The sequence below is a fragment of the Sinocyclocheilus anshuiensis genome, unplaced genomic scaffold (genome assembly GCF_001515605.1).
Source record: "Sinocyclocheilus anshuiensis isolate Anshui unplaced genomic scaffold, SAMN03320099.WGS_v1.1 scaffold661, whole genome shotgun sequence".
Classification (NCBI taxonomy): domain Eukaryota; kingdom Metazoa; phylum Chordata; class Actinopteri; order Cypriniformes; family Cyprinidae; genus Sinocyclocheilus; species Sinocyclocheilus anshuiensis.
Window position 1 is genome coordinate 324,084 of NW_015536491.1, and position 22,027 is coordinate 346,110.

At 40.4% G+C, this 22,027-nt stretch overlaps 3 protein-coding genes across 3 annotated transcripts; 1 reads left to right on the top strand and 2 right to left on the bottom strand.

Annotated features, from left to right (window-relative positions):
- Positions 1–224: 224 nt before the first annotated feature.
- Positions 225–3,017, bottom strand: LOC107685474 (uncharacterized; the record flags this gene model as incomplete). Its single annotated transcript, XM_016482067.1, has 7 exons — positions 225–268; positions 529–765; positions 1,089–1,325; positions 1,547–1,702; positions 1,814–1,841; positions 2,499–2,686; positions 2,831–3,017. Coding segments are annotated over 7 exons (1,077 nt in total), but the record flags the coding sequence as incomplete, so codon positions are not given.
- Positions 3,018–3,308: 291 nt separating this feature from the next.
- Positions 3,309–8,466, top strand: LOC107685435 (N-myc-interactor-like). The gene is made up of 9 exons (XM_016482015.1): positions 3,309–3,600; positions 3,724–3,771; positions 3,854–4,012; positions 4,084–4,200; positions 5,177–5,342; positions 5,452–5,558; positions 5,657–5,843; positions 7,804–7,907; positions 7,983–8,466. The coding sequence occupies exons 1-9, from the start codon at positions 3,565–3,567 to the stop codon at positions 8,184–8,186; spliced, it is 1,128 nt and encodes a 375-aa protein (XP_016337501.1). The 5' UTR covers positions 3,309–3,564; the 3' UTR covers positions 8,187–8,466.
- Positions 8,467–9,803: 1,337 nt separating this feature from the next.
- On the bottom strand, positions 9,804–16,379 carry LOC107685427 (G-protein coupled receptor 39-like). Its single transcript, XM_016482004.1, has 2 exons — positions 15,463–16,379; positions 9,804–11,810 (listed from the first exon to the last, which is right to left on the bottom strand). The coding sequence occupies exons 1-2, from the start codon at positions 16,241–16,243 to the stop codon at positions 11,335–11,337; spliced, it is 1,257 nt and encodes a 418-aa protein (XP_016337490.1). The 5' UTR covers positions 16,244–16,379; the 3' UTR covers positions 9,804–11,334.
- Between the last annotated feature and the right edge of the window lie 5,648 nt (positions 16,380–22,027).

The window sequence follows — 22,027 nt, forward strand, 5'->3', positions numbered from 1 at the left end:
GAACTCAATGATGAACTGCCTTTAACTGAACATTGAGTGTTTACTATTGTCCTTCTGCATTATTGACACACTATTTGCCTGTTTAATACTGTAAAGCTGCTTTGCCTCAATCTGTATTGCTAAAAGCGCTGTATAAATAAAGGTGACTTGACTTTTTGAGTGAAAAAAGCAGTATCTGTGGATAATTTTGGCATGCATGGTGCATGTGCTCCGATCAATGAGGCCTACGATCGGTCGGTTCCAAAAATAAATGGAAAACCTGTGCTCACTGAAAGATAACAAGTTGACAAAAAGATTGAATCCAAGTTTTGGTAATAATTTAGCATAATGAGATTTATTTTCATGAAAAATAAAATCCTCTCTGGGTCAAAATGACTGGAACTCAATATGAAGGTTAAATTACTGTTGCACAGTATTATTAGTTATCTGAAACTTATTTTTAGATCTAATCTTGTCTCCTCTTCTGTTTGAGCTGAATCTAAATCTAAATCTAAATGTTTCATCTTTGCAAACGATCTGAAAACCTACCGTCACAGTTTCCGAAGGTGATGGCCGCGCTCTTTCGTCTGTTGATCCATATGAAGGACTGGACGTCTCCTCCTCCGCTCCTCTTCTTGTTGCTGAAGTAAAGTGTGAGAACATCTTCAGTGAGCTTCTCCAAGTCTCCCTGGACCAGAACCGAGTCCGTCCGCTCCACACGGGTCACTCCGATGTCTTGACCCTGCAGCTGCCTCCAGGTGCATTTCCTTAGAAATGACGTCACATCTGATGATAAAACCAGAAGGAAAGTGGACCATGCATTGAGTGTGTTCATTTTCATCAATTCAGTCTTAGTGTTTATTTGAATGGTTGACCACAGCAGTCGTTAATGATCACAACTGATCAGATTCTTGAAGCATTACTTTTCACGTAATACATTTTGATATACAGGATTTGATTAGTCCGTGTAGATAGATAGAGAAAATAAAATGTTAATGTTCGTAGACGTAGCAGACCCAAAAGACAAACAAATATAAGCAGCGTGAAAGCAGAGGTCGTTCTCAGGCCCAAAACACAGCAGAGCGGCCACCCAGAGCTTCCAAGCCCACCGATATCGTGTTTGAAGGTGACAACGATCCTGTCCTCATCAAGCGTCTCCCAGGTGTGCTCTGTGGTCTTGCTACAGCTGCCGATGAACACTGAGATCATCCTGCAGTCTGTGGCTCCATCAAAGCCAGTCAAGATGAAGCGACGCGGGTCCAGCTGCTCTCCCAGACCTCCTCCTTTATACACTGCTAACGTTATACCAAACCCATGCTCTTTCTGGCCCAAAATCTCCTCTAAATCTGAGAAAGGGTCAACATTGTTAATTCTGATATTTCTGATCTCACTGATGGATTATGTTGGATGATTTTATCATGGTTTGCTTTTATTTTTCTCACTTGAGAGCTAGTAATCTAATGATAGTTTCTTTGGCCTGAGTCATATGCACAGAAATAGACTTGCCAAACCAGTTTGTTCCACGTCACATCGTGATGTAACTAGAAAACAATCTCAGGAATCATACCTGACTGGCTGCAGAGCTTCAGGATCCAGCTGTTATTTCCGTGCTTTGCTAGCTCAAACTGCTCTGTGAACTGCTCAACATACATCTGAAGGGTTTCCTTCTCAACTGAACCAGGGGTGTTAATGAGAAGATCTGGTATTTCTGAATCCTCCTCATCTTCTGTGTAATGAACAAATATATACACACAATCAAAGCGTCGTCGTAACAGTTTTGAAATCTGTAGTTGTTGTTTTTAAACACTGAAAACAAAAAGCATTACAGTCCAACCTGTGTGACCTTTAATTGCTGTTGTAGGCTTTCTGACGGAAAGGAAGATAATCTGATGGCATTTTGTTAAAAAAATAAACACACATTTACATTTTAATTCGTATTTTTCCTTTGACATTTAAATCAAGATCAGGTGCTGGCTGCATAAACTGTGTAGATTACACTCTTAAAAATAAAGCTGCTTCAGGATGCCATAGAAGAAGCTTTTTTGTATAAATGGTTCCATAAAGAACCTTCAACATCTGAAGAAACTTTCTGTTTCACAAAAGCTTCTTTGTGGCGAAAGAAGGTTCTTCAGATTATAAAAAGCTAAGAAAGAGATGGTTCTTTAAAGAACCTTTGACTGAATGGTTCCTTGTGGAACCAAAAGTGGTTCTATGGCATCGCTGTTAAGAACCTTTTAAGCTCCTTTATTTTTTAGAGTGTACTTTTAAAAGTAGTCATCTTCAAGACTGCTCATAACAGTCATTACTTAGTTTTCAAGTAAGGTAGCCTACATAAAAGTGTAGAGTGCAGTTAAAAAGTAATCTCTTGAATCTGAAAAGTGAAACTGATTAGCACTTGGTTAACTGCTAGTAGGTCAAACTAGTTCTCAAGACACTGTCCTAGTTTATGCAATTCTTTCAAAAGAAGCAAGCATGGGCAAACGTGTAGTCTGATATTGATAATAGTAACTGATAATGACCTGTCTGGCAGGAGCGTGCGGTGATCTGAGGGGAAGGCATGTCTCGGGGTTGGGTTTGGGTTTGGGCAGTACTTGTGGTTTGATCTTCTTGGTTCTTGTGTCTTCTGGGAGTTTCACCGTCACTTCAACAGATCCATGAGGTTTGATATCAACTTTATGGATCCTTTTGTCAAGCACCTTCTTCAGATCTGGAAGATGGGGGAATTCTCTGTGAAACTTACACTTGCCAGTTACACCAGGTCATCTCGGGTTTTAAGCAGATTATTTATGTAAATGTTGTGGTGTCAGTATTAGTTTGCTCTATATCAGATAGGATGTTGATATAGGCTCACCTTCGTCTCTTATATAAACCAGAAACGCTTTTCGTCTGTCGTCTGGATGTTCTCGAGTCTGCACGATCTCTCCTCCAGAGCTTCTTTTGTTTTGGAAGTAAAGCTCGATCTTTGGCTTGACTCGCTGGAAATCTTCCGGCAGACCCTCGAGAATCAGACTCTTGCGCTCCACATCTGAACAAACACTCACACACAGTGTTGCCAACTGCTTTCAATAGAAAGTAGCTGAAACTGGTAGCTAAATGTCACTAGATTACATCACAATGGCAGATTCACTGCTCTATATAAAGATGAATGTAGATCAGTGGGCAAGATGAGAACTTGGATAAGGTTTGTCCAAGCAGTTGCTATATTTGTCCCTAAACTTTTGAAAAAAGTCTCAAAAGGGGCGGGGAAGTCGCCAAATCTAGCTACAAAGTAGCTAAATTGGCAACACTGCTCACACAAAACCTATCTTATAAACGCCTCATAACGCCCCGACGACACATGTTTTCACTCGCAGATGATCCGGATCACCGTGGAATCAGCTGCTCGGTTACCGGTGCTTCACGCAATCTGACTCCGGTAGCCTACTTTCACTTTTGCTTCAGCTCGGATCAGGAAGCTGGGAGGGCAACAATAAGCGGAGAAAACCTCTCTCCGATCAGTTAGTCATTCCGCAAGCATTTAGTGGTTTGATTCCGGATTTACCCGAGTTCACATTCACTTCGGATTCTTTCGATCTCGGGTGAATCATGTCTGACGCCGATGAAACTCCAGTCATGGGCGAGGTACGTGTTTACAACATCAAATACACAGGCTTTCGAGATTCCCAGGTGAATTCTGTTTAATGTTTCATAGCTAATTCTTTCTTTGGTGAAAACCTTGTATGTGTTCGTGTTTGAAACAAACAGCTTCGAGCGGACGCGAGCGACGCAGCGGCGGAAATCCAGAAATACAAGGTTAAGAACACAACATCTCCAGCGACACTTGATCATACACGACCTGTAACCATCGTTTAATTATTAATGCTGGTGTTCACAGGATCTCATGGAGTCTGCAGACACTGAAAGATCCAGGCTGCTGCTGGAAAAAGCCGAAGCAGAGACTGAAAAGAGAAAAGCCGAGGCAGAGCTTCAGGGCTTCATGGAGTCTGAAGACACCATTTCTGACCAGTTTAATCGAGATCTTCTAGAAGTACAGGTGTGTTTCGATGCGTGATCAGACTAAGCACTGGAAGAGAAAGCAGATGCTGAGGATTGTGTTTGTTTCAGAAAGAGAAGAAGAGTCTGGATCGAGCCAACCAGGATCTGAAGAGAGATCTTCATGATCTTCAGAAGAAGCTTCAGCTCAAGAGGGACGAAAGTGATTCTCTGCAGCGCAAGTTTAAGGTTGGCCTGTATCTTACGATTACAATGTGTACATTTACGTTTACCTGTACAATTTATTAATTGATTACAGTCTAAAGTTACTGGTATTGATCAAAGTTACTGGACCGGTTTATGATAATATTATCATAAACTACAACAGAAGTAGTTCTCTTCTTCCTCTTGAGTCGAGTCTGTTTAATGTTTTATACAATACAGATTGTTTCCAAGCAGCTTTACGGTGATAAACAGGAAAATAATGATTCAATGGTGCAAACAAAATTCTTCAAAATTTAGAAATACAAACATAAACCGAAAATGTTCAAAGCAAGCAGAGAGACGGTTTAACCCGATTACAAAATATTCTATTAAAGGTGAGCTGTTTAATTATCTCTGCAACCATTTGTGAACTTTTATAAAGATCAAATCTGGTCATTAACGTTTGAAAGCATAATTATGCAAACACACACTGGCGAGTTCTGCAGGTAAACGGTGACGGGATGCACCAGATCTCGTTAGAGAAGCGAATATGATGAAAGAACGTTTTATTCAGCAAGGATGTGTTAAATTGATACAAAGTGATATCAGAGACTTTTATCGTTAGAAAAGTTTTCTATTTTGTATAAATGCTGTTCTTTTTAACTTTTATTCATCAAAAAAATCTTTAAAAAAGTATCACTGTTTCCAAAAAAATATTAAGCAGCACAACAGTTTTCAGCACTGATAATAAATCAGCATATTAGAATGATTTCTGAAGATCATGTGACACTGAAGACTGGAGTAATGATGCTGAAAATACAGCTGCGCATCACAGAAATACATTACAGTTTAACAGATATTCAAATAGAAAACAGCTGTTTTACATTCTAATAATATTTCACAATATTACGGTTTATTTGTTTCTGTTCTTATTTACTGTTTTTATTTCTGAATAAGTAAATGCAGCCTTGATGAGCAGAAGAAACTTCTTTAAAAACATTTTTGCATCTTTGAAATGCAGATAGAAGCCAGAATCCCGGTGCAGACGGTGAAGTTTGTGCGTGCGCTGGAGAGAGAGGAGGCCGAGGAGGTGGATGATCAGGTGCAGTCTGTGTTCACCGTCACACAGAGACCCTCGTTTCTGCTGAAGGGAGGCCAGGCACTCATCACCTTTGAGGAGGAGAAGGGTATGGATGCAGTCATGCACTGCAGGAGTCTTTACGCTTCCTTGTTTAGGAAGACGTCTGTTTTTGTCAGGTTTAATCGCATTGATGTTTCTCGTAATGTGTCTTTCAGTGGCGGAGCAGATCCTCCGACTGGCCAAGTGCTCGGTGGCCTGTGACAGAGCCAAGATGGACGTGAAGCCGTACGCTTTATCTCTGGATCCCTCCGTGAAGTTTGAGGTGGAGCCATTCGAGAAGCTTCTTCTTTACTGTGTCCAGAGTAATGTGCTGTCTGTTGACGTGAGCTGCTGTTAATCGCTGTACTTCTGCTCGTTCAGGTTCATATCCAGGTGTCAAAGAAGAGCGTCAGGTTCTGTAACGCCCCGCCCACTTTACCTGAGGAGCGAATGAGAGACCGGCTGGAGCTGTCGTTCTCCAGAGCGAGTCGCGGCGGAGGGGAAGTGGAGAAGCTGGAGTACCACAAGGATACGGGCTCGGGCCGCGTCACTTTCCTCAGCACCGGAGGTGTGTCTGTGTGCAGTCTCTGTGCTCTTAATGTGTGTTTCCTGAAAGGTCTCAGTTCATCATGGTCTTAGGTTTTTTATAATTCACTTTAGGTTTTTCAGATCAATTGTTCAAAGCTTTTACTGTCATATGCATAGAAATTAGCACTTGCGTATCATTGCTCTTTTGTTGATTTTGATTGCTTCTATTGTCCTCGTTTGTAAGTCGCTTTGAATAAAAGCATCTGCTAAATGACTAAATGTAAATATGCACATTTCCCAGTACAATTAAATTCTTAATAGGGATGGGCGATAGCACTTAATTTGTTTTCGATGCGATACGATACTTTTAAAGGGCAGTATCGTCGATATCGATACGATACTTCTAAACTGAACTTTTAAATCATGACATTTATAGTAAAATGGGTAATAATACCCACTTAACTTTATATTTGAAACGCATTTTAACATTCAATACGCCTTAATTGCAACTTGTTAGGTTATATTTTTATTTACACATGGTTAAATATTGTTTACTGTTATGATAACCATGGAAATCTACAAATACTATAGTTGAACTATGGTCACTTTAGTAAAACCATGGTTAGGGTTAGGGTTAGGGTTAAAGCTAACCATGGTTTATTTTCATAAGGAACTGCAGTGACAGGCTGTTGCATGAATAAAATGCACCCTTTTTATTCTGACAGTGTATGATTTATATTAACATTACAGAATAGATCATGATCAATATGAACTTTTAATGTTTAATTTAAATAAATATAATTGCACAAACTATGTAGGTTACAATTTCAGTTTGTTTATTGTGAAATAACTCAAACACATGTTTTTTCTGTCCGCTCATGAGCATTATTCTGGGCTGCTTGTGACACTTTTTGGGAAAGGCAGCCATGTTTGAAAAAAAAAAAATCACTGGTAAATAAAACACACCTTGGTATCGATATTTTTTATTTCAGTAGCCAGCTGATACTTTAGATACTTGCATCAGTATGAATATATATCGATACTTCAGGATCCATACAGCCATCCCTAATTCTTACTTTGCTTTCCACTCTGAGTGCCATTAATACAGGGTTCCCTAAAAAGTCTTAAATTTATAGTTGTATCAAATTTAAGGCCATAAAAAGTCCATGTTAAATTGTACAAGAAAGTCTCAATTATGATTTCAAGAGGTCTTAAATTTGGGGGCAGAAAGACCAGAATTGCGATACGGCTGAATGTGACGATTAAACTTCAAAAGGCTATGATTTCACTGAATAAATATGAGTGCTGCGCTGATTTGTGTACAGTACTGTCGTTACCAGGAAAACGGTTATATTTCTGCTGTTCCGAAAGCGCCACCTGCAGGCAGAGAATGAATCTGCATTTTCAATAAGCCCATCTGCTGATTTTGTTCAGACCAATGCACACACGCAGAGCTGTAAATATGAGCTGGTGGAGCGACAAGAAGATCATGCATTATAAAAATCTAAACTGTAAAATGTACTTATATGTTATTTAATTATTATAATCATTTATTGATAATAATTGTTTAAATTAAAATAATAATTAATACTTTTGACTAAAAATGGTTTAAAGGCTGAAATATGAAGTGTATTTTATAAAACATTTTGTTTTTGTGAAAACTTGTATCTGAACTGTAAATCATGCTTACAGTCATTTTACAGTTTAATATGTTACTATAGACATTGCCTTACCCCGCTCATATGGTGTTCATTTTATTTGTGCAGGTCTTAAAAAGGTCTTAAAGTCTTACATTTGAGCTTTAAAATCCTGCAGAAGCCCTGCAATAACAACCAATAATTAAGTATTAATAAATAGGAGAAAAAAAGATAAATGACAGATATACAACAGTGCAGTATAGTACTGTGCAGCTCTGGTTTAATCTTTTGTGTTTGTGGACGGATGTTTCGCTATAAGATATAGCTTCAGCTTCACGACGGCTCGCCTGCTTCCACTTTCAGTTGCAGAGAATCTGGTTCACAGAGGAAAGTTTTGTGCCGATGCCGGCAGCGACGTGGTGCTCGATGTTCTTCCTCTGTACGAGTATCAGCTCAGGAAGTTTCAGGTGCGTTTCTGTACCGGACATCGGTTTTGGGCGCAGAAGCACGTTTGTTTGATGGTGTTTGTTGTGATGTTGTAGACATACTCGGGGGCCCCAAGTCGCACCGTGCTGCTGGGGGGAATCCAGGCGCTGATGGATGAAGAAGATCTTCAGGACCATCTGGAGATCCACTTCCAGAAGCCCAGCAACTACGGAGGAGAGGTGGAGAACATCAAATACGTTCCTGATGGAGCGCAGCTGACGGCTTTCTTCAGCGAGGACGGCAAAGAAAAGGAAGAGTGAGTTCAGAATGCAACAAAAGCCAGGGTTTACTTCTAATCAGAGATGCATTAGTCATATTTACATGCTGTTATGTATGTGGGGTTATATCAATAATATCTCCTCACTGTCTTCTGTAACAATGACAAAACTGAGCATCATAAAATACAATTATAATTAAAACAGATAAAGTTGATTTTTAGGTAGGTTATGTATCTTCAAACTTAAACTGCTCAGATCATCAGCCTGATGAAGATGTGTTGATGTACAGATGCTATATTAAAATAAAGTGTATTCAGACGTTATCTGCAGTGGGTTGCTTCTTGAACTAAAGCTCAATCAGTGGTGAATTTTGAGTGTACTACATGAACTTAATGTCTTCAGATAAAATCAGATCAGAGTCTACATCAGATCTGAAGACTTGAGGAAAGACTCATGTTTGTCATGTTCAGATGTGATGGTCGTTCGTATGAAGCTTACGTTCACTGAGAAGAAGGAACGGGCATCCACAGGTTTATTTTGTCACGAGTCTTGATCCCGTCGCTCTTCGTCACTGATCCACGTCTGTGGTCAAGGCAAGACACCGGTTTTATATAGCGCTTTCACATGTGTATAGATCAGCTATTTTATTTATTTATTTTTTTTTTTATGTTTTTGGATTTATTTATTTACCTTTTTTGGATTTTAGATTTTATTTCATTTAATATATTGTTTGCTATTTATAACTTTTTCTTTGATTTAATTAAAATTAAAAATGTTATTTTTATTTTGGGTTTATTTTTATTTTATGGTGTAATGAACAAATGAGTGAAACTTTTGGATTGGATCTTTATCAGTTTGTATGGAGACAAGCAGCAAGGCTACAGGCTGAACGTTAGCTTGAATATATGGAGATATAACACAAGTTCGCATCAGATTCACATGGAGCAGGACAACGTGTTAATTGAATGACTTCTCATATTCATGCTATTTTTTTTTTTGGCCTCACACAAAATAAAGTCTTAGAATATCTCATAAATCATATGGACTACTTTCATACTCTGTTAAAAGCAACGTCCTCTCGTCCTGCGTTTAGAGAAACGGTGAGTGAATGACAGGACTGACATGTGTTCTGCAGAACACTCACTTTTTGTTCATTCCTTTTATTCAGATTTTTTCTAATTAAATGTTTCTAAATGCTATTCGTGTCAAATGTTTTAATGTCAACTAATCCAGTAAATGTTGTGGTTTAATTGTGCAAATGTAGTTTCATGTGTGTGCACTTAATTTGCTAAAAGGGGATATACAGTATGTCACCTGAACAGGTCTCATCACATCCGCTTGTCAGAGAAAGTATTAACAGACGTATGAACTAATGGCGATATCTATGGACTTAAGGTAATCAGTTAAACCAGCTTGTTGTTTTAATTCAATTTTACTATCGAAATGTAGGTGAAAAGAATAAAAATAAAAAACGTTTAGCTATCAGTCCACATACTGGATGGACATCGGTTGTGATCATCTTTGGTCTCTAGCTTGAAGGCATCTTGAGCAAAACCGCTCCATATTTCAGGAAGAATGCAACGCTTGAACTGAAGCGACGAGGTTTCACAGAACAACTCTCGCACCATTACAGACGCCTGCTGACGGTTGTCTTTTTTAGGTATAAGTCATAGTTTGGCTTTTTCAAACACTAACTCGTCCAGATAGGATGCATGATGAGCCCAGAAGCATCTCAGCGAATGAGATCAGATTCAGATCCTGATTCAGTTCTGATGCTGCTGCGCTTCTTCATGTCCAGCTGAGACAGTTTGAGCTGAACTCCCATCGTGTTACATCGTGTGAGACTCTTCAGTTCGTCCACAGAGAGCGCTCTCACCTCCCCTCACTTACCGGTTTAGCTGGTTAACACGGGTTAGTTAGGCTCAGCATCTTTGCTCTATAACCCTTTATTAAAATACTGTGAATGTCAGTGATGTTGACACAAACAGACTTAGCACAGATTCCCTCGAGTTAATGTCTAGGATTTAATTAGTCTGCAGTGGTCTACAGTGATCTGAAGTGTTCTACAGTGGTCTGCAGTGTTCTACAGTGGTCTGCAGTGGTCTGCAGTGGTCTGCAGTGTTCTAGAGTGGTCTGCAGTGGTCTGCAGTGTTCTAGAGTGGTCTGCAGTGGTCTGCAGTGTTCTAGAGTGGTCTGCAGTGGTCTACATTGGTCTGAAGTGTTCTACAGTGTTCTACAGTGGTCTGCAGTGGTCTGAAGTGGTCTGCAGTGGTCTGCAGTGTTCTAGAGTGGTCTGCAGTGGTCTACAGTGGTCTGCAGTGGTCTACAGTGGTCTGAAGTGTTCTAGAGTGGTCTGAAGTGTTCTAGAGTGGTCTACAGTGGTCTGAAGTGGTCTACAGTGGTCTGAAGTGGTCTGCAGTGGTCTACAGTGGTCTGCAGTGTTCTAGAGTGGTCTACAGTGGTCTGAAGTGTTCTACAGTGTTCTGCAGTGGTCTGAAGTGTTCTAGAGTGGTCTGCAGTGGTCTACATTGGTCTGAAGTGTTCTACAGTGTTCTACAGTGGTCTGCAGTGGTCTGAAGTGTTCTACAGTGGTCTGCAGTGTTCTGAAGTGTTCTACAGTGGTCTGAAGTGTTCTGCAGTGGTCTACAGTGGTCTACAGTGGTCTGAAGTGTTCTACAGTGGTCTGAAGTGTTCTACAGTGGTGTACAGTGGTCTGAAGTGCTCTGCAGTGGTCTACAGTGGTCTACAGTGGTCTGAAGTGTTCTACAGTGGTCTGAAGTGGTCTACAGTGGTCTGAAGTGGTCTACAGTGGTGTACAGTGGTCTGAAGTGTTCTACAGTGGTGTACAGTGTTCTGAAGTGTTCTACAGTGGTCTGAAGTGGTCTACAGTGGTCTGAAGTGTTCTACAATGTTCTACAGTGTTCTGAAGTGTTCTACAGTGTTCTGAAGTGTTCTACAGTGGTCTGAAGTGGTCTACAGTGGTCTGAAGTGTTCTACAATGTTCTACAGTGTTCTGAAGTGTTCTACAGTGGTCTGAAGTGGTCTACAGTGGTCTGAAGTGTTCTACAGTGTTCTATAGTGTTCTGCAGTGGTCTACAGTGGTCTGAAGTGTTCTGCAGTGGTCTACAGTGGTCTGAAGTGTTCTACAGTGGTCTTCAATGGTCTGCAGTGTTCTCCAGTGGTTTGTCCATCAGTTAGGGTCAGGTAGTGCAGTAGGTTGGCTGATCTCGTCCTCCTGTGGTTCAGAGGTCAGCGGTCGGTCAGTGGGTTTCGGAAGGCTTTGTCTCTCTGCTGACGATGAATCGATGGATCTGTCGGCGGTGACGGCCCGTATGCGGCCCAGAGATCGGTGCTGTAGGGGCCGTGATGTGTTTCTGGAGCTCTTGGAGGCCAGGCTGCTCTCCAGTGCTCTTTTGTTGGCGTGCTGCAGCGACAGACGGCACAGGAGCGTCTGCCGGAACGCCGAGCGGAACTGGCGCGAGGACAGGTTATACAGCAGCGGGTTCAGCACCGAGCTCAGGTAGAAGAAGCTGTCGGCCACTGGATGAAGCTTCACGTAGCTGCGCAGGTAACTCACGGTCCACGCTGACTTGGGCACCGCCGCCGTCATCAGCCTGCGGATCTGATTGGGCATCCAGCACACGAGCAGAGCGCAGACGATCAGCACTGACGAGAACACAATCATGTGTGAGAAGAGAAAAGAAAATTATAGAACACAAAATAACTACTTAATACATTATTGTTATATTTAATCTTATAATTCAGACCATACTGAAAATAATGAGGCTTTATGATGTCTTTTTTCATTGCAGTTCTGTTTGTGGTCCAGTGTCTCTCATATACTGACAGACTGGACAGAAGTGGATTCAGCTGTAAATCATGTAAGTATGTTGTGATGTGGTCATTCAGTAGTTCTGAAATTCATTCAAGGGTCCGTCTGATAATTGTTTTTTATATGCAGGTCTCTATAATAAATAGAAATCATATAAATGTATTGCATCAAATCCTTGGTATTGGTATAGTGAGAACCCAGAACACATTAGGTACAAAATTAGCTAGTTTAAATGTGTTTACCCTGTTTACATGTGCACTTACACTGCCGTTCAAACGTTTGGGATCAGTCAGATTCTTATTGTTTTTAAAGTAGTTTCTTCTGCTCATCAAGGCTGCATTTATTTGATCAAAAATACAGAGGAAAACAGTAATATTGTTAAATATTATTGGAATTTCTGATATTGGTTTCCTATTTTAATGTACTTTAAAATATAATTTATTTCTGTTACGCAGCACTGTATTTTCAGCATCATTACTCCAGTCTTCAGTGTCACATGATCTTCAGAAATCATTCTAATATGCTGATGTATTATCAGTGCTGGAAACTGTTGAGCTGCTTAATATATTTTGGAACCTGTGATACTTTTTTATTTGATTCTTATGATGAATAAAAAGTTAAAAAGAACAGCATTTATTCAAAATAGAAATATTTTCTAACAAAATTATTCTTTACTATCACTTTTTATACATTTAACACATCCTTGCTGAATAAAAGTATTAATTTCTTTAAAAAAAAAAGAAAAAAAAAGAAAAAATTTACCAACCCCAAACGTTTGTATAGTACTGTATATTGTAACATAAAATTTCTATGTTGACTAAACACTGTTCTTTTTAACTTTTTATTTATCAAAAAATCCTGAAAAAAGTATCACAGGTCCCAAAAATATTGTGCAGCACAACTGTGTTCAACATTGATAATAATCAGAAAATTTAACACATCCTTGCTGAATAAAAGTATTAATTTTTTTTTTTTTTTAAAGAAAGATTAAATTTACTGACCCCAAATTTTTGAATAGTACCGTATATTGTAACACAAAATTTCTATTTTGAATAAACACTGTTCTTTTTAACTTTTTATTTATCAAAAAATCCTGAAAAAAGTATCACAGTTCCCAATAATATTGTGCAGCACAACTGTGTTCAACATTGATAATAATCAGAAATGTTTCTTGAGCAGCAAATCAGCATATTAGAATGATTTCTGAAGATCATGTGACACTGAAGACTGGAGTAATGATGCTGAAAATACAGCTGCGCATCACAGAAATAAATTCTATTTTACAGCATATTAAAGTAAAAAACTGTTATTTTAAATTGCAATAATATTTCACAATATTTCCGTTTTCTCTGTATTGTTGATCAAATAGATACAGCCTTAAAGAGCATAAGAAACATCTTTACAAAACATTAAAAATCTTACTGATCCCAAATGTGTGAATGGCAGTGTATGTGTCCAATTAATCTGTCAAATATGTAGCTTTTGTTTGGGACCCTAATTTATCAGTGAGCAGGTGGAGGCTGAAGATGAGGCGGTGATCTCTGGGTTTGAAATGTCAGTCTGAGTTCAGTGCGAGTGTTATTATGAGTGTTATTGCGTAAGATCACGTGGCTGGAGCTGCCGGTCTGTGCGGCGGAGATTTCTACAGAATAGATACCCAGGAGAAAACAAGTGCACTTCCACAATGTACTGAAAGCGCTCTATTTTCATGCACTAATTCTGTACTTAATATACTAAAAATGATTCTTTAATACTTAAGATAATCTTAAGATCATCTAAGTGGACTCAACTGTGCTATTTTGGGACACCATGAATATGAAATAAAATGTGCTTTTAACATACCATCTCTATTTAAAAAAATGCATTCAGATACCACCTGTAGTACACTTGAACACACTGGTGTATGAAAGATGGGTTCAAGTGTACTACGAGTGGTAACTAACAATTTTTTTTTTACTGAGAAAGTATATTAAAGGGGACCTATTATGCAAAAACCACTTTTGTGTTGTTTGAACACAGTTGTGTGGCCGCAGTGTGTGAAAACAACCAGCCTATAATGGTACAAATCCATCCACTCATTTTTTTATGATACCAATAAATCATTACCAGTCTCTCCAAACGAGCGGTTTCAGATTCTCCCTTTGTACACATCACTATGGGGAGAAATCCCCGGCCATTTGTGCCACACTCTGCCCTATTAGCATCGACCGGCCTGCGTGAGAAGCAGCTCCGTCATTACTGTTTTCTTGCTGTAGCTACAATGTCAGAGAGGCATTACAAGTGTTGTGTTTTGGGATGCACCAACAAACATAGGAGTCTCCATAGACTCCCTCCAACTGAGCTGCTGAGGACACTGTGGTTAAATTTCATTTTCGAAGGAAACATCCTGGAAAAAAATCCCCTATATGTTTAGGAAACAATACCAATGCTTTGTGTGTGAACGTCTGCTCCAAACAAAGTAAGTATCACGCGTTTGTTTTCCAAGTTGCCTTTCTGAAAGAGCTTCTTGGCACTCTGTAAGGCTAATGTTGCTAAAGCTATGCCTGTTTTCACTGATGCTGCTTCAAGAATGATCATAAATAGGAATGTGCTAGTTAAAAATTGCATATGAAAGCAATGTGAAGTCAACCGCTTGAATTTGTCGAGCTCATAATCACAAGCGGGACTTATAAAGTTTGTGATAGCAGCTAAGGCACAATGAGACCAGCTGTCGTTATTTTTATCGCGCCGTGCTCCCCGTCTGTGTAATTCATAAACGATCATTTATTACGCACAGTACGATCAGATGACTGACTTTTAAACCAAGTACGTTTTCTGTAACGATAACAGGCTTGTACTAATAGTGGAATGTTTGTTTGTATGCGGAGCTTGAGCTCTTGAAGCTCCGCCCTCTTCTGAAAGGGGGCGGGAGCACCAGCTCATTTGCATTTAAAGGGACACACACAAAAACGGCGCGTTTTGGCTCATACCCTAAAAGTGGCAATTTTAACAAGCTATAAAATATTATCTGTGGTGTATTTTGAGCTAAAACATCACATATACACTCTGGGGACATCAGAGACTTATTTTACATCTTGTAAAAAGGGGCATAATAGGCCACCTTTAAAATACATTTTAGTTCATATTCATGACGTAGCATAGTTGGGTGCAATTAGATGTTCTTAAGAAGTAGTAAAGAATAATTTTTTTTATATTAAGCACAAAATTTGTGCATGAAAACAGAGCACTTTAAGTACATTACGGAAGTGCAGTTTCTTTTCTCCTGAGTACTGCTTTCAATGGTTTCTGAAGCGTCTCAGAGGACTTTATAGAGGCGACAGAGAGGACGTGTTAAGGCTTGGGTGGATGTTTGTGTAAGGCTGGGTCAGGGTAAAGGTGAGCCTTTTTCAGCAGGAATCGTGTCTTGTGAAGTCAAGCCGAGACCCGAGAGGAGACGCACATGCGAGATAAAGAATGGATTATTGGAGAGCGCGAACGGTGTCCTACCGAGGAAGAGGATGGTCTGCTTACGGGCCGCTTTCAGCCGGGCGCTCTCGTGTTTGGGAATGCTGTGTGCAGCTCCGCTGGCTCCGGACTCGTTGGGTCCCATCCGGGCCCGCAGAACAGCAATCATGGCTCTGCACATGAAGGCCACGGCGCTCAGAACAATCAGATAGAGCGCGAATGCGATGAAGATGCTGGTGCGGTACATGACCCAGTGCTGGCTCAGATTAGTGCAGAAGGTCAGGTTCTGTGCGGGCCCCTGCCGGCCCTCAGGGGCCAAGCCTTCGGTTCCTGTGGCCACAAGCAGTGGCAGAGCCACGAGCACTGAGCAGATCCAGGCCCCCAGCAGCAGCGCCGTGGAGCGCCGGCCCGACAGCGCTTTATAGCGGAACGGGTGGCAGATGGCCAGGTAGCGCTCGAAGCTCAGCGAGGCGATGTTGAGGACGGTGGCGTAGCTGCAGGCCTCGAACAGAAAGCTGTAGATCCTGCAGGCGGCGTCGCCGGACGAGGACGAGAAGGGGAACCAGATGGCGCTGTAGAGCTCCACAGGCATCCCGATCAACAGCACCAGCAGGTCAGAGCAGGCCAGACTCAGCATGTGATCCGTCACGGTCTTCTGCAGGTATCCGCTGCGCTGCAGCCGCTGAGACACGTGGATGGTGACGCTGTTTCCCAGGATGCCGAGGATGAGGATGAGGCTGTACAGCACCGTGAGGAAGATCTTCACCTCGTGACTCGGCTCCAGTGATTTCCAGTCTCTCTGCACTTCCTCGTTCTCCTCCATGACGCCGGTCGCTCTCTTATTGACTTTAGTGCTGCTTATCTGCGCCGTTAATCATCAGACTCACAGAGCACAGAATCACGGCGTTCCACTTGAAGCAGAAAGTCTGTGCATGCTTCATGATGAAGATCAGAGCGTCTCTGCTTGAGCGACTCTTCCTTGGCTCGTGTCTGAGGCTCTGCTGCGAGTTAATGATTGGAGTTTGATCGCGGAGGCGGTGCGAGTTACTGCCGTGATCTGAGCCGAGCGTCGCTATGTGAGCGGGAACTATTAGTCATGTGATGCTTTACAGTACGAGGGTGTGTCCTGTGTGTGTGTGTGTGTGTGTGTGTGTGTGTGTGTGTGTGTTAACACAAGTTACAGCCACAGTACTTACTTCAGAGCGTTTCAGAGTGATAACTCACCTACAAATGATCATTCTGTCATCACTTACTCTCCCTCGTGTCGCTCCAAACCTGTGTGAGTCTTCTCTTGAACACTAAAGAAGATATTTTGAAGAATGTTGACATTGTGGAAACATTTCCCAAAATAAACTCTATTTTCTCTATGAAAAGTTATATTGTGCAACCAAAAAGTTTAGGAAAACGTTGCTCCATCCAACAATACCGGTGGCTGTTAATGGCGCTGATGAGCTTCTGCGCAGCGTTTATCCTCACATCACCAGTCGCTCACATCAGCTGCTGGATTTTGGGTGTAAACTACAGCATGATCTACATATCTGGTTTTTGGTAAACTATATTCATCAGATTGCTCATCGATGCAAACAGCAGTTAAAGGTAATTGGTTTATGTGTGTGATTGTAGGTCTCAGTTCAGCACAAATGCAGATAAACACAGATAACTAGTGACGTGTGAGCACTAACCGGCTGCTTAAACAGCTATGATCGTAGCGTTTATATCAGTGTTATTCCCAGTGTTTCTGACCGGAATCTGCTTGTTCTGCTTGTTTTTGTTGACGCAGAGCTACTGTAATGGGTTCAGGACAGAAGAACATACAGATTTAAACTAACATGTGTGAAAATGTAATTGTAAATCTGCTTTATTTGCTCTTGATGTTCTTGAAAAGAATCTGTTTTTTCACCTTTGATTAAAAAAAAAAGTAAAAAAGCATTAAACACATCTAAGCTGGACAATAAAGTGGCCCGTCCTGATTAAACTACGACATGTAAAGCTAGTTAATTCAGAAACTGAGTCTTTTTATTTTCAGAGTCTGTGTGCGAGTCTCTGGATCAGATCTCAAACCTTAAACAAGCTCTGATGAACCATGAAGCTCATTCACCCCCGGCAAAAAAATGTAAGAAAGAAATATTTAGTTTTATGAAAATAAAGCCTAGTTTTGAGCTTATCTCGCCACTCTGAACAGTATTAATGGATAATGTGTCCACACACTCACGACGGCTGAATGGCTGTAAGAGTGTTTGGGTAGGAGAGAAAACCAGATGATCTATTAGAGACACAGGACTGTCCACTGAAACCTCCGGTCAGGACGGACACGGGCCTAATAAGGAGTTAAACATGTGGTTTAGTGTAAACAGAGGATCTCTGGAACCTTTATCAAAGTGTGTGTCTGGCTTCTGCTGGTGGAGGAACGGATGGGGACCTCTGATCTGAAGCTGCATCGCAAAGACTGAACTGTGTAGTACTGAATTGTGGAGATATAAACGGGGGGAGGGCAATCCAACCCTCTCCATTGACTCTGTATTGCGGGAAGCTGCCTCCTTGTCATTTCTGACTTATAATAAAAAGCAGAGCAATGTATAAAAGCTGCTGAGTGACAAGCTGTACAGCAAACAAGCTAAAAACCCAGAACTAGGTTTCTATAAGCTGTCGACCCAAAAAACAAGCGTTTAGGACACAAATAGTTGTAGATGTCGGGGTATTTCACGTTGGGCCGTTCAGTTGGATCATTTCTCAAACAAAAGGAAGGTAAGGAAAAGGGGCACTGACATAGGCCTCCTCTCAGATTCACATCGGGTAGTGAAATAATCCTTTGGCATGGTTAAAAATAATGAATAATAATGTTTCCTGTCTCTGATGATGTTTCCCTCCAGTGGGTGCAGTTCTCAGAGTAATATGAAACGATGTGCTCTACTTCTGTGTGCTAAACGCTTGTTTTTTGGGTCGACAGCTTATAGAAACCTAAGCTTGTTTGCTGTACAGCTTGTCACTCAGCAGCTTTTAGACATTGCTCTGCTTTTTTGTTAGAAATGACAAGGAGGCAGCTTCTCGCAATACAGAGTCAACGGAGAGTGTGGGCGTGGTTTTCAGATTATGAAGCGTGTCGCTCTGTCTGATAAATTAGTTTATTTACGTTGTTTTTTAAATTAAAATTGGGCTGGTTGATTAATAACACATTTTCTGTGGTGTGACAAACTCAGAACATGTATTTAATATTGCTTTACACGGACTTAATCATGAACAAACAGAAAATCACACACAGCACAGTGTTTCCTGATCTGCAGTCAGTCCAGCATGAGCTCCATCTGCTGCCAGATATATACAGGTGCATCTCAATAAATTAGAATGTCGTGGAAAAGTTCATTTATTTCAGTAATTCAAGTCAAACTGGTACTTACACAGTTACTCTGATGAGAGATTCATGTCCACTTCATGTTATTTAACAAAAACAGAACAAACTCAAAAAGAATTCCACATTGGTTTGATCGTTCTATTAAGATTTACGTTCACCTAAACAACTTGTTAATGTCGTATTGATTATTTTAAACCTACTGCTTCAGTGTTTTATCCAATAAGCAAATACGTTCATGTAGAATGATGGACACCTGAGCAGGTCAGTAATGTTTATTTCTCTATCAAAATTAAAAGTTTAATTTGACATGCTTGCTTTTCATACAAATTTGCACAGTGTTAGCACTCTTTTTACATAACATTTGTTTTTTGTGTGTGTGTGTGTGTGTGTGTGTGTGTGTGTGAGTGAGTGTGTGTGTGTGTTTATGCTTTGAAAATAAGCAAAACAATCATGTCATTCTCTGAAACTGAAAGAACAGGCAGGCAGTAGTTCTGGTATGTGAGCAGCCACGTGTTTGAGCAGCCCCGCCCCCCAGCAGCCCCGCCCCGTGTGACGCTCGCGGTCGCTCTAGAGAGGGTGCTCGCTGCAGAGCCAAATGGGAGGGGCTAGAACTCTAGCTCCCCCTCGCCGGATCTAGTGGGCGGGGCTTGAGACATCATTGGTCCAGATGCACCGCCGCGCACGCAGGTGGAGTCCGTTCGAACTGATGTACCTGTATCGCACGGTAAGAAAACTGTACTTTAAAGATAAACTGAACTTTGCGATGTATATAAAATCTAAATCTTACATTTATCGCGGTCTCGACATGACTATTAATGTTATTGTTATGTTCTGACCCCCTGAAACGTTATTTTTTTCGCGTAACTATCGATAGCTAATAAGTGCTAGCATTTTCCCATCCCCCTTGCTATATTTGAGCACGTGTAGTGTTTTTATTTACTCATAGTGTTTATTTTATTTAATTTCAGTACCTCATTGGAGTCAGGGCACTGGATTATATGTGTAAATTACATTTCTCCATATGTTAGCCTGCTATGCATCATGTAATTGTACTTTTTGGTTGTTATGGCCATAATTACACAAGTGTGCATTATGGGCTTTCGATTGGTCCAATTCTCAAGGATGCACCGACATTTTGGCCATCGAAAATGTTCAGCTGAAATCCTAAGTTTCAGGATAAAAGTCACAAACTAACCAGACATCTCATGTTGTAGGGTGTAGGTTTGTTGGTAGCCTTTTATCCAAACTTTGAAAGTAATTTTGAGGTCAGGTTTGCTGCACATCATCATACTGTGTTAAGATGTTAAGTCATTACCTTTTACAATTGTAAAGTATTTTAAGATTAATAGAATCAATTTTAGCTCAGTGTGTCCAGTATCTTCAGTTTTGCTTTGGCCAAGAATTTTCTTCTTCTGTGCATCACCAATTTCTAATGTCATGTTCTTTTACAGATCCTCAAGCCAAAGTCGAGGGAGATTTTATTTGTTGACTCCATGAACCCTGAAGGCTTTGGACATGGGAGTTACATTCAGATCTTCAGGTTTTCACCTGAGGATAGCACAATTCAAGTTCTACTGTTGTGTGTTCATACTAATAACATGCATGTGTTTGGAGTTCATACTAACACAAATAAATGTCTGTGTTCTTATGGAAACCATTTTAAATGAACATTTTATGGCTATAACATTTTATTTTTTTACCGATGTGAAGAGTGATGGAATAGTACTTTCTTTCACTGAAATGTGTCGCGCATTATGAAATGTATGGTGGATCTGTTTGAGCTCATACTTTAATGTTTCAGCCAGTTATGGTTTTCAGTATTATATAATTATAATTCAATCATAGTAAAACCAAACCCCTGGCTCTAACATAACTGATCATATTGCAATAAAAATGTTAGAGCTTTATGTTAGAGCCAGGGGTTTGGTTTTACTATGATTGAATTATAATTATATAATACTGAAAACCATAACTGGCTGAAACATTAAAGTATGAGCTCAAACAGATCCACCATACATTTCATAATGCGCGACACATTTCAGTTCATGATGTTACGCTCTCAAAGCCATTTGATTTTGCTGCGGTGAGTTTGCATCAATTTATGGTTGTTTGTAAAGCAAAAAGGACTGCGAGAACTCTTTCAACAAAATAAAAAAAAATGACTAAGATTTTCAATTGCTATCTTTTATCAGTCTGACATGCCTATAATCAGGAAGTGGTGGTGCTATCAGTTAATTCAGACATTTCCTCTGACAAGGTATGATATTGATAAGTATACTTTAGATTAAAACCTCCATACTGTGCATTTCCAGTATGCAGGCAATATATAAAAAATAAAGCAATGCATGTCTAAAACATTGTTATGTTTGTCACTTCCCACAGTCAAGTCCAACAACTAGTCACCCAGGAACAAGAACTACCAAATCCAGAAGACATGGAAGTCACTCCACCTGAGTCAGAAATCATGGAGATCACCCCAACACCAGGAATCTATGTATGTAGAGGGAATGTTTATGTATTGCTTGACTTGGTTATGTATTTAACTTTCCTGTTTCATAAAGGTGTTTATGAGCAGCACTTATTAATTACATTATTATTGGAATTCTTATATTGCACACAGGACTCAGCGGTGATGAAAAACATTCAGCTGGCCTGTAAGTGGGTGGAGGAGAACCAACACCACTTTGCTGGGAAGATTGAACTGCCAAAGATCTTAAGGATGAAGGAGGATGATGCCTTGTTGGGATATCATAGTGGCATGTAAACACACTGAGCTGTGATTGGTCGGTTCACGTTCATCAGTGTTTGCTCACCTGTCCACTTTGGTATCCAGAGCCTCGTCTTCAGCTGGAGTCATGTGACCTGACGCTCCGTCTTCCTCCATCGGCACACACAGGGATTCTGAGAAGAGAAGACACACACACGCTCACTTGCACATTAACCTGCTAACGACTGGATAACCCACACGTTAATGCGGTGGCCAGAAATTAAAGAGGGGTGCACAGATAGTAAGCTTTCACATTGCCTGCTAAGTCTAGTAATTTACATAATCATATAGCATACGCTTTTATCCAAAGCAACTTCAAAAGTGAGGAAACTATTCTAATAAGGAGAAAATGATATGACAAGTTTACATAGATACAAAATTTAAAAAGGTGTTAGAAACACAGTGTGAGTAATGTTCTTATCAAGTATTTACGTAATACAGTGGGATATGGAATTGTACATGCTATTTGTTGACAATAAAGCCTTATTTAA